Below are 15,191 nucleotides of genomic sequence, written 5' to 3' on the forward strand. Positions count from 1 at the left end.
TTGATTTGAAACTGTCTCATTGCTATATGTTTATCAATAAAACTTTGAAGAGAAAAAAAAATAAAATTCTAGGAAAAGAGACAAAAGCACTAAAATAATATTTTACAAATGTAAATCTTAAAAAATTGCCAAGTTGGACACCACTAAAATTATTAAAAGAAGAGAGAATTTTTATATGAGGTATAAATATCGCATGAGTGTTCTGAAATTTATAAAAGCTAAGGATGTAGTGAAATTGAGAACCTAAAAGCAGGGTGTTATTTATAGAAGAAGCAAATAATAGATGCATCAGTGTGACAGATCATAAAAAATAAACTCTGTATCTATATCTGTCTCTATGTATCTATTGGTATCTCTCTGATTATCATCTATCCTTTCTAGCATATTTAATTGACTCATTCAGTATTAAATTATATTATTCATAGTGTAAACTCTTTTCAAACTGATGTAAATAAATGCACACATGCATGAAAAGAATTCAGAAATATTAAATTATTTGAATCTAAAAATCATAAACAACACAAAAATATATTATGGCCCCTGTATTTGTATAGCAGAACGAATGTTTGTTACTTTTTTCTTCCCATTTTATCAGGAATTTAAATTCCTTCCTGAAGCCCTAAACACTTTTTCTTGGGGGATACATCAGCTTAGAAATAAAACCTCATATTTGTAAGTGTGTTGTCAGCCACAGACAGAGCTCTCAGTGTATGTGTCTAGAGCAGAGCCACCTGCAAGAGCAGCTTGATAATCTGAGCATGTGTGAGGACAGCAGATGACAATAGGAGAGTAGGTAGCACATTCTCTCCTTTTAGGAATATAAACAGATCCTACAACCTTGAAGTATTTTTATAATCTGATAATGTTGGTACCTGATGGGGTTCACACTCCCCACTACACTCAGAAGATAGCCAATCAGCCTGGGATCTCTTTAGTTATTATCCTATGAGGGGATAGCTAGACTCCCTGACTGTCCCTCTCCAAGCTGCTAGTTAGTACCAAATGCACACTAGCCCATCCACCATTCCGAGTCTGCCTCCCTCAAAATCATCTTTCAGTGCATTCTATACTGAGGGCTATTTCCAAAAAATAAAATTATTCTTCTACTTTTCAATACATGCCATGAGCAATTAATCCTCTCACAAGGATTAGGAGATTTTGGGCACAATTCGGAGCCACTCCCAAAGCATTCTAATTTAGCACCAAGAAGAAACACTAAGTAGCCATCACCGGAAGTAAATGTTTGTATAGTAAGAAAATATTTAAAAATACACATTTTAGGAAATGATATAAGTAAAACACACATTTAGGGTATAATGATAAATTCCTGTAATGATAGCTGCTCAGTAGTCTGAAGCAGGAGAAACTATTGAGCTTAAGACTTTGCTGGGAGCATACTCAGGAGAGCAATCCCTGTCTCAAAAACTATGTGAGCATAAGGAAAACGTCTACAAATAAAAATAAAAGGAAACACCTGGACATTATAAGGAGTATGAGATAGGTACAGATCCCATCTGCACAAGGAAAAGGCCCTGGTTCCTTGATCTGATGTTCCTGTTCCCAAACATAGTGCAGACTGAAAGTGACCACAAGTGCAGCTGCTTAATGTAGTGGTCTGGATTCACAAGTAATGAACGCCTCTACCACCCAGATAAAAACAATAAAACAAAGTTTTTAAAATAAATGGTTAGTATGTAACACATACATGATAACACAGGAGAAAGGAAAAGCACAGATAAAATTACATCACCAGGTCTGATGAGCTTCCACATCTATAATTTCAATGCCGGTGCTGAGCGTCCCTGCATGTTCTTCAGAGTTCTGGTTGGTGGAGCCCTGGGCAGAGTGTCCTCTCTGTGGATGGAATCTCAAAGTTCCCCAACAAGACTGGTCCATTAAATACCAGCTGATACTCAAGGGGAAACATGTGAACGTTGTGTGTGACCAGAAGAAGGGAGTCTGAAGCCTCCAAGCTCTGGCCAACTACCTGAGGCAAAAAAACAACTGTATCTTCTAGACAGGTAAGAGAAAAAAACTAGTTGAGAGCCTGCCAGGCTATCAGTGAGTTTCTGCACTTATCAGGATGTCCACCAAATATCCTAATCTTCAATCCTTAGAACAAGGCTGTAGCACTGTACAATGTCTAAGGAAGGTCTTTCTGTATATAATTTTAACTCTTTCTATGGTTACTAGTGCAGGACTCTGCTCTGCATCATCTATACTACTCAGGCAGTCACTGTTGCAATATCATCTGCTTTCCTCACAATACCACATATCATATGCTAGAGTTCCATGAGTCTGATTTATAATTTATTTTCATGTTTGACATCACACATGGTAGGATAGTTTCTCAATAGAGAAGTTATACTAAAGAAGAATTGCATTAGAATGTATAAGTCTCACAGATGATTGAATCCCTAATACTGGGTTTACTGTGTCACTCCAGGAGTTGTGAAACAGCCTAAACTTCATTTGAAATACTAACTATTTCGTTGCAAGAAGATGCTCCTCCAAGCAGAATAGATTATAGGTCAGAAGTTAGTCTGTAAAATGGATGGAAATTTTAGGACTATTCAGAAAAAAATATCAGCAATACCTTGATCATCTTAAGAAATGTTTTTCAATAGCTATTTAGCATTCAATTCAATCTTAGGTGTTCAACTGAAATGAATACCATCATTTAATGATGTGCAGTAGAATCAAGGTCAAAAAATAGATAATCCATGGAATGTGATGTAGTGTGGGGTCCCTGTCAACTTTCAGGATTGAGTACAAGAAGATATGAAAAGAAAGAAACAGCAAGAATATTCTCTTCCCATATTCAAAAGTATAATAATAGGACATAGAAATGTTATAGGTAGGTCTTATTGGGGGCCTGTTGCTCATATCTGGGTGGCAGGGCGAGATACCACAGTAAAGAACACCGGTACACCTATTTGAAGTTCCCTAGCCATAACCTAGGCTCATATTCAGAAGAAAACAAATAAATAAAGAAGACACTTACGGCGTGATATAGAATTCTCTGAGAGGCTCTATATGAAAGGTGCCAGTGTAGTAGATATAGAAATAAAGAAATAAAAAGCAGCCAATCACCACGTCTCCATCCTTGCGCACACTAGTGCTCCTTTGTTGAAGGCAGGCTTCATTATCAAAAGTACACACTAAGACAGGAAGCTGCAGGAGAAGGAAGATGCCAATCAAAGGGAACATCGGGAACATTTTAGATGCGTATGCAAAGCTTTGGACTGAGTGAAGTGAAATTTGGCCTGAAGCATTTATAAAAAGATGTTGTGTGTGTTATTTGTTTCAAAGTGACACTGCTTGTCACCCAGGTGGACATTCTGCTCATGGCCCGTGCCTGCCTCATATCCCTGGAGAAGTTCACCACCAGTTTTGCCTTGGGCTCTACATCTGCGTTCTGGAGTCCGGAAGAAAAACAGAAGACAGAAATTATGATTTAGTAGCATTTTAAGCACCTGAAGCCACCATGATGTAATCCAGTTCCAGTGATAGCAACATCGCAGGGGTCACCTCCTCTTGGCAGATTTGATTCAGGACCTTTTCAATAAGCTAGTGGCACAGATGCCATTAGAGGTGTTGCTAATGGATTGCACTAGAGGGTTTAATATTAGGGATCTCCTGAAATAGTCTGGAAGGCCTCAAATTCAGGCAAAAATATTGTACATTGTGCATTCTAAGTGGAAATTTATCAGCTATAACCTGACAAGACCATGATTAAAAGTTGCAGCCACAGAACATTGCCTGTGTAAGTGTTCTCTGTGTGCTAGTCACAGGCAATGTCATCGGTATTGCTCTGCACTGGTGGACATACAATTGGAAGTTACTGATAAAGCAGTGAGGAAATATAATGCTTTTTTAAAAAAAATCTTTTCCAGCTAGGCTATTGTTTTGCAGTTTAGGCTGAACTTGAGCTCAGTTTGTAGCTCAGTCTCATCTTAAAGTTGCAACTATCCTCCTGCCTCAGTCACCTAGCTGCTGTGACTAGAGGTAGGTATGCACAAGGACAGCCTTACACGACACTTTTCAGATGTAGAAGTTAACCTACTTCCTCACTGCCTTGTTCTTTCAAGTATCTTCATGACAACTTAATATATTGTCAGAATCCATTTCTGTTCCTAAAACAATGAAATCCTAGGGTTTATGATTTTATGAAGGCATGAGTCTGGGTGGAAAATTTCTCTTTTTTCTCAATCTAAATCTGGGGAGCATGTGGAAAATTACTATTTCTCATCATGGCTCAGTGGTCTAAAGCACCTACTTAGAACAAGCTTAGCAAAGCACAGGGACCGCGGTTCAATCCCCCAGCACCACATGCCAGCCAGCCCCGCCCCCAGGTGGGCTGAGCTGGCCACACACACACACACACACACACACACACACACACATAAATAAAAAAATTTAAAAAAATTTTGTGTAGCAGGGAAGCACTGGCAACCTTTAATGCCTTGAAATTCATTGGAACTATCAGGGAGGGCGGATTATTCCATACAATAATGTGTTGGTTCAGTGCGTGTGCTTCTTAGAATCTAAGTAACCAGCACAAAGAGTGAGCCTTAATGTGCACTTAGGCTTCACTTATTCTATAGGTGTCAATTTTGGCTTATAAATTGTGACATGATAATAACAGACAATCTGTTAAAGATGGAAGAACACATTGATTTTAGTAAAGATAATCTTTAAAATGAAAATATAAATTTAGAGAAAATATTTCCAATATTAAAGATGTTATCTTTATGTCCTTTTTAGCGTTTGAAAATTATCTAGCCAACATAAAGTTGGATACAAATGAAAAATCTTCAAAGAGATTTAAAAGCTTTTTCAGAACTAATAAATTCTTAATAATTTTGTAGCAACCTTAGCAAGTGCCACTTTTGTCTACTTGTGAAGTTGAGAAGTGTAACTAAGTACCTGAGCACTTCTACATTCTGTTGTGTAGACCATCTGCCGCAGAGTAGTTTTTCAGGGTCGAGGATGTTGAAAAGTAGCTTCATTTTGTCCAACTGAAAAGTTTAGAAGTTCAAGCAGGAGACGGATCCTCCCTTTGTAAATGTCTTGTCCCTTGCAAAAGTAGGTCAGGGAGATGATGTCAGTGCTCAACCTGCCCCAGGTGAAGCCCTCTAACAATTGAAGGGGGGACAGAGGCCTTATCCCCACTTTTGGCCTCATTACTTTTGCTGTTTGTCGCCCTCATAACCCGTTCCCACTGTGCCATGCCATCCTACCTTGAAGCCATCTGATTACAGACTAAAAGCTTTAGAAAGTGTAGCTAAATAAAGCCTTCCTCCTTTAACTGTGGGTATTGGGTATTTTGTGAAAAACAAAGAAAGAAATGTAAGTAGCACAATAATTACACTACAGGATAATATATTGAATTATATATTATTACTAGGAAGTTTAATAAATTGTATAAAAATATTTTTACGTGAAAACATTTCATATCAGTTAAGCAGTATATGGGAATTTGTACCCAATAAAGCATGAATGTATTTGAGAACACACCTGAGTGTTGTACAAAAATGCATGAATCACTATCCTCAAGATTTCCTCTCTAAATTGGATCAGGATGTTAACTGATAGCATCGTGATTCTACTGTAATGGTGACGCATGAAGTTTTGTACTCGTGCATGTAATCTAAACAAAACCAGGGTGTCTCTAGAAATTAAGAGAAGGTCAATAGGGTAGATATGGATTCAACCTATCTATGTCTCTAACATGGAAATGCCATGCAAGACTTTAGTTCATCATAATATTTTAAATGCCCCAGAAAGTAGTTAAATGAAGAGTACAGGTTGAACATACATAAGACCTTGTACATGATCTCCTGTGCCACACTAAGTAAACAGAAGTCCCTGTCCTGCCTGGACATTCATGCCAGAGTTCAACTGATTTGAAGCCATTTCTCCTAACTTCATATAAGGGAGGCAGGCAGTGTCAGGATAGCTAAGAAATCCTGGTGAGCAATGCTCCACTTGTCCTCAGCTTTGCAAGAGACCAGCTGAGATGTCAGCATCCCCCTCTATCACCATCACTGTAGCTCTACTCAGCTACTCCTTCTGTTCCCGCTGGTGGAGGGAGCATTGAGATCCCTGATCCTCCCACCACCAAGAGAGCCTTGTAGAGCTTTAGCTCACTTTCCTCATCATGGGATCCTTCCTGAGTTGCAGCATGCTTCTCTGCTTCTGAAGTGCAAGCCAACTGAAAGATAAAAATATGGTCCTGTTTTGTAGTTTGCACTGGTGTTAATGGGCACACACAGTTACAGTTATTGCTTCCAATTCTTTCTGGTTTCTTTTCTGTCTCTGTTCCATGGTCTTGAATTCTGCATGGAGCTGAGGGAGGAAGAACTACAGTGTACATTTTCGGTGGTATATGGAAAGGAGCAGTAATACTTAATTCTTGTTTCTCCTTTTTTCCATTGTGCAGGCTACAATGGATTGTATGTGGACAAAGGTGGATTTGAGCCTTCCTGATTTAAAAGAATCTATGTCTCACTACAGGACTGTCAGTGAGAATTGGACTTTTAATACAGGCACTGACAGAGACAGAGACTCTATGAACTCGTGGCAGTAGAAACACTTGACTCAGTTTCTTTCCAGTTGTAGGGGTTGTGAGGATCTGTAACCTGAGGCTGGCCTTACTTTTCCTTCCTCGTTACTCCTCTTTGCATTCTAATGGACTGGGAGAGTTTGCTGCAATGTCTTCCCCTACAATCCAGCCTTAATTCTGCACTCCAACATTGATGCAGCCAGACAGCATGGGATCATTTCTCCACTACATTATGCATAAAATATGTATAGTCCAGAAACTCTATCCATACATACATGATCTTAGTGGTTAGTTTTTTTCTGCAGCAAGGCAAAGAATCTGAATTCAAAGGATAGAAAACGGCTTTATCGCCGTTTACTAGGATACAGAATGGATCATCAGCATGAAGGAAGGATGATGCTCTAACCGGAGACAGGAATCATGAGATTTGGACAGGGGCAAAGATTGAGGATTTGGCTCTGTAACACACAAGGAGCTGATTGGAGGCTTCCATGTGTGCATGGGAAACTAGAAGGAAGTTGTAGCCAGGGCTGGAGTGGGGAAGGAGAAAGTGCTCATTCGAAGCTAAGCTGTTATTTTGTGATTCAGCCATGTTTAATCAGGTCCATGATAATTTAGCAGTGAGTGCCAGAGCCTATTTTTCCCATCTTTTAGTTGTTATGAAGAGGTGATGAATCTCTTAGACTTTTTCCTGTTGAATGGGTGCATCGTTTATAGGGCAATGAGGATTGACAAGATGATGGTTCTCACCCATATAGAAGTTAGTACCGAGTATTTCAGCCAGGATAAGCAGTTTATCATTAGTGAAGTCTCACGTCCAAGATTGAATAAACCTTGTCTGGCTTCAGAAAGTCATCTTGAAAAAATTCAGAGTCAGGCAGGATAGAAAAGAACTAGCAAAAGTAGTGAATCAGAAACCCGCTGGAAAAGAAACATGAATTAACATGTTGTTTTTGAACCCTTTGCAGGCAAAGATGTGTAGATCACAGAGTTTGTGATGACCACCCTGTCAACAAGGGCTTAGGATCAGGAAGATTGGAGTTGTTGGGTGGAGTGGAGTTGTCTGGGCATAACTTGGTTTGGGTGATGTACAACCAGGAAGGCAAGCTGCCTACATTTACCACTGTTGCTGTAGAGAAGATGACCAGCTGGGGGCCTGCCCATGTACAATGTTATACTGTAGGCTTAGAGGATTAAGATATATTAAATTTCTTGGACATAGAAATGGTACCAATTGAGTAGTATCTGTCGGCTGTGTGAGGCAAGCATCCATGTGTAGTAATAGGAGGTACTGGAGCAAGGATGGAACAGGAATATTGACAACAATGGTAGAAGATTATCAGGAGCAGGGAGGTTATGAAACAGAAAAGTCTTCCATACATAAGCTCAAAAGGACTTAGAGATGTGGGGGCCATAGGAAGTGCCTTAAGTCTAACTAGAGACAAGGGAAGAATTTGAGGTTAAAGCAGGGAAAGGATAGGAAACCTTTGGTAAGGTGGGGTTTGAAAAGATCATTTGCCTCTATTCCCATTGAAGTATGGGGGCTCTTGGAAAGTGGCAAGTGCAGGGAAAGGCTGTGGGATACTTGAGGCAAAGTAGTACAGGGTTCCAGGGGTGGCACAAGTGGAACTGGAGATGTCTCAGAGTATATGGTCAACAAGGGAGAAGGGAGAGAAGAGTTGGTCACATATTGAGGTTGGGTATGTAGGACAACCATTGTGGGGAGAAAAAAGAGGAAGAAAAGTGGAGCTTTAGGAGATGACCTTTCCCCATAAGAGGTGTGAGGCATGTTGGGATAGCAAGGAAATGATGAGGGAAAATTGTCTGGAGTTAAGAAGGAATAGACCCTGTCTGTATGGGTCATGTAGATCGGCCTTTAGCACCCAGTATGGAGACTGTAGATGTAATACAGTAATGTGAAAACTCAGGAAGAACATTGCATATCCCCCCTGTGTGAGCAAGGAAAGTGTCCTACCTGAGATGTCCAGTGACACTCAGGCTCTGACAAAGATACCTCAGTTGGGGCCATGAACCCAGACCCCATTTTTTCTCTTCAGAATGAAAATCAAGATGGTCAATTATTGGTGGATCTATCTGCCTCAATTTTTCCTATGATTTATTGGAATTGAATGAAAGAGCAATCACATTTGTATTTACAGTGATCCTCAAATGTATAGATGGGACCAAGTCCCCATGGTGAGTTCAGGTTGAGGCCCGCTAATACCCTGTGATCTTCTGCACAATTGAAGCAAGCTCCAGGTGCAAATTGGGTGGCAGCATTCTTAAGGCTTAGCATTACGTTACCAAGGTACTGCTTTCATGGGAATCCTGAGTGTCATAGCCCAAACCTGTCACTTGTGTATACATCATTTTTTCTCTATTATTTCACACATGGAAAGCCTGATGAAATAATTTTCCCCATGGTATTTGAGGACTGACTTCCATCTTTTGAAGCTTGGCACAAATGTGAGGAGCAGATCAGGATGGAAAATACAGGTTATGAAAAATTGTTCCTTCAGGAGAATCTGGGTCTACCTTAGCATCCTTAGTTAGGACTAATACATTTAATTATTAGTATTTTATTTGAGAAATGAGCACCTTAAAATATAAAGTGTGACCAGAGAGCTGTTATTTTTAATCAACCATGGATATTGTGATGGTTAAATCCCCGTAGGATATTAACAGACAAGAGTTACAGTATTACTGAGAAAATTAGACATCAATAGTAATACATACTAGAGGTAGTATAATAGTGACAATGAAATCCTCATTTTGTCTCGGCGTCTCTAAATGTAATGGTGCCTACACAGCATACATGTCACATGCTTTTGCTAGAAAATTATCGTTTGCCTGATGAACTCATGGTGGCTTGTCATGTACTCCTTATTACAAAGATCTGGAGCATAAGAGAAAGGCATATGTTTAAATCTGGAAGAAACTATCATTGTCAGTATTATATTGCGGAACACTGTGCATTTTTAAGGCATGAATATATTAAAAAACTTTATCTTCAGTAAGAAAAAAGACTACCTGGTGGATGAATTAGATGAACAGAGGAGAGGGAGGAGTAGAGAGTGTCAGAAAGTGTGGTGACTACAAGGGTTTGAGGCCAGGCAGGAGGCTGTTTTGATTGAGGAGAAAAATACAGAGGGTACCTCATGACCTTTTATTATTCAAGATACTTGAAACTAGACAAAATTTTAATAATTTATTTTTCTTTTATTTTTAAATATATTTGGAACAGGGTCTTGCTACACAGCTTTGACTCATAATGATCCTTCTGATTTCAGTCACCTCAGTGCTGGGATTACAGATGTACACCATCACGCTCCGACTTTGTGGCTGGCTCAGTGCATTTGTGAGTGGGGCCAGCTTGGCATGTGGCACCAGGGATTCAAATCTATTCAAAATCTATTTGAGTGATCTTGCCTGCCGAAAAATTTATTAAATAAGCATATTGGTCCCAACAAAGTGTTCTAACGTAGACTCAGATTTTCCTGAAAGAACAATTGTTATTAATTCCTATTTTATATTCTGATCTGGTCCTAACATTTGTGCCAAGGCTAAAAGGACAGATATTGGCCCTCAAACTCTACAGAAAATAAATGGTAGTAAGATAATCAACAGTGAGCATAAATAATAAGAATCAATGAAGGGTCGGGGAGATGGCTCAGTGGAATAAGCGCTTCCCTGGCAAGCGCAATGGCCTGAGTTCAATCCCCGGTTCAAAAAAAAAAAAAATCAATAGAACAAAAGTCTAGAATACAATTCAAATTGAAATATATGATATTTACCAGGTGGATTTTTGGTGACAATAAAGGATTTTTAAGGGGAGGTCTGGCCATATGCCAAGGAGATAACAGAAGTTTTAGGGAGCTATACCCTTTCCATTCAGGTCATAGCCTGCCAGTGTTGAGTTTATATTTTGGCCAAGACATCCGGCAGAAAAAGATTAAATTTTAGCTTTAGAGTCTCTTGGAGGCAACACTGCCCAAGGATCATGAGGACAGTTTTTGAAGGACTGCCTTGACTTTGGGTATGACAGCAATGATGACTGCATTGGCAGTGGACCAACAACTTCACACCCTAGGAGAGATCGTCCTCTTCTCCTAAGAGCATGAAGCATGAGAGAGCTAATCCCACACCTGTATTCTCCGTTATCATTAGAAATCAGAGAGGGGTCCCCAAAGATTAGAAAGTAACTGTCATGCCTTGGGGACCAAGGGCAGTAACCTCACCGAAGGAATGTGAGGATAGCTTTTTTTATCCAAGGGTCGTGGAGTTGATGTCTCAACATGGACACATGGATTTGAGATAGGAAACTCCCAGTTTGAGAAATGGCTCACCCAAGAATTGAGGCTGCTGGGTACTGGGTGTAGGGTAACAATGACTGATGGCAGGAAGAACAGGAGTGGCTTTAGGGATCCCAAAGACTAGGGGAGGGAAAGCCTGCCTCCCTCTACCACCAGGATCTACGTGGCTCACTGATGTGAATCACAGAATCAAAATGTTACATTTCTCAGGGGAGATACAGAGGAGTAAGAGAAAAGGACAGAAAAAGATTCAACTGCCTTTGAGAACAACATGGAGAGGATTGATGGCAGGGAGAAGCAAACATCCTCTGGCCTGAGACAGGAGCCTGAGACTTTATGGACATTGCATAGGTGCAGAGTTTGAGGGGCAGATTCAGTGACACACAAGGACCTGACTCCAGGCTAAGGAAGGAAACAGGAAGTTGTATCCAGGACTGGAGTGAATAAGAAGGAGGAAGTTGGTATCAGGAAGGTAAGCTGTGGTTTTGGGATTCAGGCATATTGATTCAGGGCCATTAAGCAGTCTGTACTCAGGTCAGAAACTACTAATGTTAGCAAAGGATTTTTAAACCAGGTTACATGAAAACATTGACACAATTATATATAGGGAAAATCACTACTAAACACTAACAAATGCAATCCTTTGTTAAAATACAAACATAGCATCTTGCGATCTTAAATGAAAAGTACTTATGACATAGAAAGTGTGCTTTCTGGAACACCTGTTTCAGAGAAATGCTTAAGTGGTTAAGGACATTCAGGCCAATAAAATTGTGTGTTCAAATTCATAGCAGGTTTGAAACTTCAAGAAGAAGCAAAATAAAGGTTAATAATATAACGAACAGCAAACATAAATAAAGTTCATTGTAGATACAATGGAACAAAATTCTAAAATAAAATTCCAAACGAAGAATGTGATAGTTACAATTACACGTGTAGTACTGCTAAGGAAAGAAGTAATAGTGCCTTCCTTAGTGTAGAAAATCCCAAAATATATCAACATAAGCCTGGAAAGTAGCATGGGATTGCAAAAGAGAGTAAATACCTTTTAGTAAAGTCATAACATTTTACTTTAAGAAAAGTTTTTCTCTTCCAGAATGTGTTCTGCCTTTCAAGTCAGGAAGAGAATTATTCTCTGGCCTTAACAAAATAATGTAGCACTTGGGGACAAAGATGCAGCCCAGCAGCCCTGCACTGGAGGCCAAGATGGAGAAGACCTCCATGGTCACCATGGCCTTCCCTTTGCTGCTGTGGTACACGGGCAGGAAGGTGACCCACACACTGCAGAACACCAGCATGCTGAACGTCAGGAACTTGGCTTCATTGAAGGTGTCAGGCAGGTTCCTGGCCAGGAAAGCCACAGTGAAGCTCACCAAAGCCAACAGGCCCATGTATCCCAGGACACTGTAGAAGGCGGTGAGGGAGCCCTTGTTGCAAATAATGATGATGTGACCATGTTCAGAGTGAGCTTCTGTGTCAATGTAGGGTGGATTTGTCCCCATCCAGACTCCACATAGAGTGATTTGGATCAGGGAGCAGATGGGGATGATGAAGTTTGGTGCCCCTGACACCAGCAACTGTCTCATCCTTCTACCTGGGACAGTGGCCTTAAAGGCCAGCACCACAGTAATTGTTTTGGCCAAGACAGTGGAAACAGCCACAGTGAACACAACTCCAAACGTGGTCTGCTGCAGGATGCAGGTGGCTGCGTTGGGTCGACCAATGAAGAGCAAGGAGCAGAGGAAACAGCAGGTGAGGGAGATGAGCAGGGTGTAGCTGAGAGCCCTGTTGTTGGCCTTGACGATGGGAATGTCTCTGTGCTTCACAAAGAGTCCAAGCAGAGCAGCTGATAGAACAGAGAGACTCAGTGCTGCACCAGCTAGAGCTTTCCCCAAGGGTTCTTCATAAACCAGAAAAGTCACAGTTTTGTCCAGGCAATAATTTCTCTGAATGTTGGCGTATTGATGATCTGGACACTTTGCACACTGTTCCACATCTAGCAAAAATGAAAATTGTCATTTGAGTGGGATTATTATTATTTTTTTCACATCGCCATTCTTGGAACTCATGGGACTTTAACTACGTAATCAATGTTCATATTATTCTTGTTTTATTCCCGTCATTCCTTTTTATTCTCTTTCTTTTTCAGCCTGTGCGATTGAACTCAAAGTTGCTCTAAGATATATTTACCACCTTGTTACAATTTTTTATTTTGAGAACAGATCTCTCTGAATCACTATTTTTTCAATGCTTTGTTCCAATGGGAAATCCTCGTTTCTCTACTTCTCAGAGCCTTGAAATCTAGGCATGCATTGTCACACCTCACTGATTTGTTTCTTTCCAGATGCTATATAAAGAAAATCCACACAGAGACTAACTCCTAAGCAATCCTGAATATATGTTATTTAATCCCCTAATAAATCTGGTCTCTCTTTAAAAACTCTGTAGATTTACAAATTAAAAAAAAAGATCTAGGTTTATTCCTTACTTCATATGCTTTAATTATTTGATTTAAATATAAATTTGTATAAACAATTCCCCAGATATTGAATGAATATCCTTATTTTAGGAAGCCAGCATTATTTTCAAAGCCAGAAGGAAACACATATGAAGAATCATATTGATTGTAATGTATTTCTAGTATTGAGACTCTCCATGTTAGAACTTGCTATGTGCAATTACTTATTTAAGTTATACCTTTGAATGGGTATTTTAGTAGTTTGACGTTGGTATCTTTCAAAGTAATTGCAAGACATATCTTTATACGTTTAATGATTTTAAATGCATGAAAATTTAAGTTTGAATAATCTTATCTATGTGGTAAATAGATGTGCTAAATTTATACTACTAGAAACCTTACCAGTTGTGAAATAAATCAGACACACGTGTGCTAACATCATATTGTCTCACTAGTGGAAAAACCTAAAAGTGTAAATAAATCATGAAAGGTACAATAAATACTGTGAAAGGGAGAGAATATATTCAATGAGAAGGAAAATTGCCATAAGGAAAGGTTCTAAAGAAACAAGGAAATGTATATGATAGCTTTGGTCAATTTAGTCCTGATATTTGTTGGTCAATCTCAAAGAACAATAAATGCTCGAATGGTTTCTTTTTTATCTTGCCTCCTAAAATTTTAAGTTTGTATCTTGTTATCTAAACAACTAATATGAATTCAATAATATGTAATAAAATAACTTTTGTCAAGTTCATACTCTTTTGTATTGTGAAAATCTGTATCATTTATAATGTTTTTTCTTTCCCTTTTACTGTTTTGTGTACTCTTTAAAAGACAAATATGAAATTTCATCTATGAGTACTTTATGACTATATTTCTTAAGTGGAAACCTAGCATAACTTCATTCATGCACATGGATTTTATATGTACAAACAGTGTCATTGAAAAATCATTTTTTTCTTTTTCTTTTTTTTTTTCTTTGAGGTACCTGGGATTGTACTTTGGACACTGCACTAGACACAAGCACTTCGATATCCGAGTTATCTCTCCAGGCTCTATCACTGAAAAATTCTATCATTCATGTTTTTCATATATATATAACATTTTTCATAGCATTGACCAGGTTCTAGAGTGTAATGTTTGGCAGAAGCATAACAGAGAAAGTTTGCTATCTCATTCTTGAATCCAAAAACGGACGAAAAACACTAAAGTGTGCCTCAAGAAACTACAAGCACCATTGCAGGGGGCAGTTAGGGCCTTTACCCCATGTCTGTTGTTGTGTCTTTGGAATCACGGTGACGTACAAATTTATTATATTGTCTCCATTTGGTAATGTATTTTTTCTTTTTCCAGTGTCTACAACATTTAATTTTATTTTGTACACTGAGTTTGCGCATGGCATACTGTCCTTGAATAGAAAATGTGAATTTAACGTATAAAAGAAAATGACCATTCAATTTGTTTCTTCTAAGTGTGTTTTCAGCCATGAGTAACATCAGTCATTTCCTTTGTTAAAATGAATTGATTTTCCTCTTTTCCTTTTATGAAAGAATCAAGTCATTTTTAATGATTTAGAATTTTTATTATTTCACTGGTAATATCACCCACAAAACCTTTGAGTGAAATATTACACTATGGACTCTGGAAATGATACTGTGGAGATATTAACACTATGGAGATTTTAAAATTTTCTCTCAGCAGTGTTTTGCGAAGTTTTCCTCTGATTTTATACATTTCCAGGCATGCATTTCTGATAGATTACTTATATTTTCATATGAAAGTTTTTCTACAAAACTATACTAGTATATTATTTTCTTTCATGATATTATATAAACTTTAAATTTTTCTCTTT

At 38.8% G+C, this 15,191-nt stretch overlaps 2 protein-coding genes across 2 annotated transcripts in view; both read right to left on the reverse strand.

Moving 5' to 3' along the window:
* Positions 1-5,212, reverse strand: part of LOC101578745 (vomeronasal type-2 receptor 116-like) — a 30,859-nt gene extending 25,647 nt beyond the window's left edge. The window contains exons 1-2 of the mRNA XM_023705131.1: positions 5,120-5,212; positions 3,005-3,174 (exon numbers count right to left, since the gene is read on the reverse strand). Of these exons, the coding sequence (XP_023560899.1) occupies positions 3,005-3,174; positions 5,120-5,212 (263 nt within the window). The remainder of the gene's footprint in view (positions 1-3,004; positions 3,175-5,119) is intronic.
* Positions 5,213-11,948: 6,736 nt separating this feature from the next.
* Positions 11,949-15,191, reverse strand: part of LOC111813702 (vomeronasal type-2 receptor 116-like) — a 53,403-nt gene continuing 50,160 nt past the window's right edge. Inside the window, exons 5-6 of the mRNA XM_023705133.1 lie at positions 13,579-13,639; positions 11,949-12,877 (exon numbers count right to left, since the gene is read on the reverse strand). Coding sequence (XP_023560901.1) covers positions 11,949-12,877; positions 13,579-13,639 — 990 coding nt within the window. The remainder of the gene's footprint in view (positions 12,878-13,578; positions 13,640-15,191) is intronic.

The sequence above is a fragment of the Octodon degus genome, unplaced genomic scaffold, assembly GCF_000260255.1.
Source record: "Octodon degus isolate 3935 unplaced genomic scaffold, OctDeg1.0 scaffold00214, whole genome shotgun sequence".
Lineage (NCBI taxonomy): Eukaryota > Metazoa > Chordata > Mammalia > Rodentia > Octodontidae > Octodon > Octodon degus.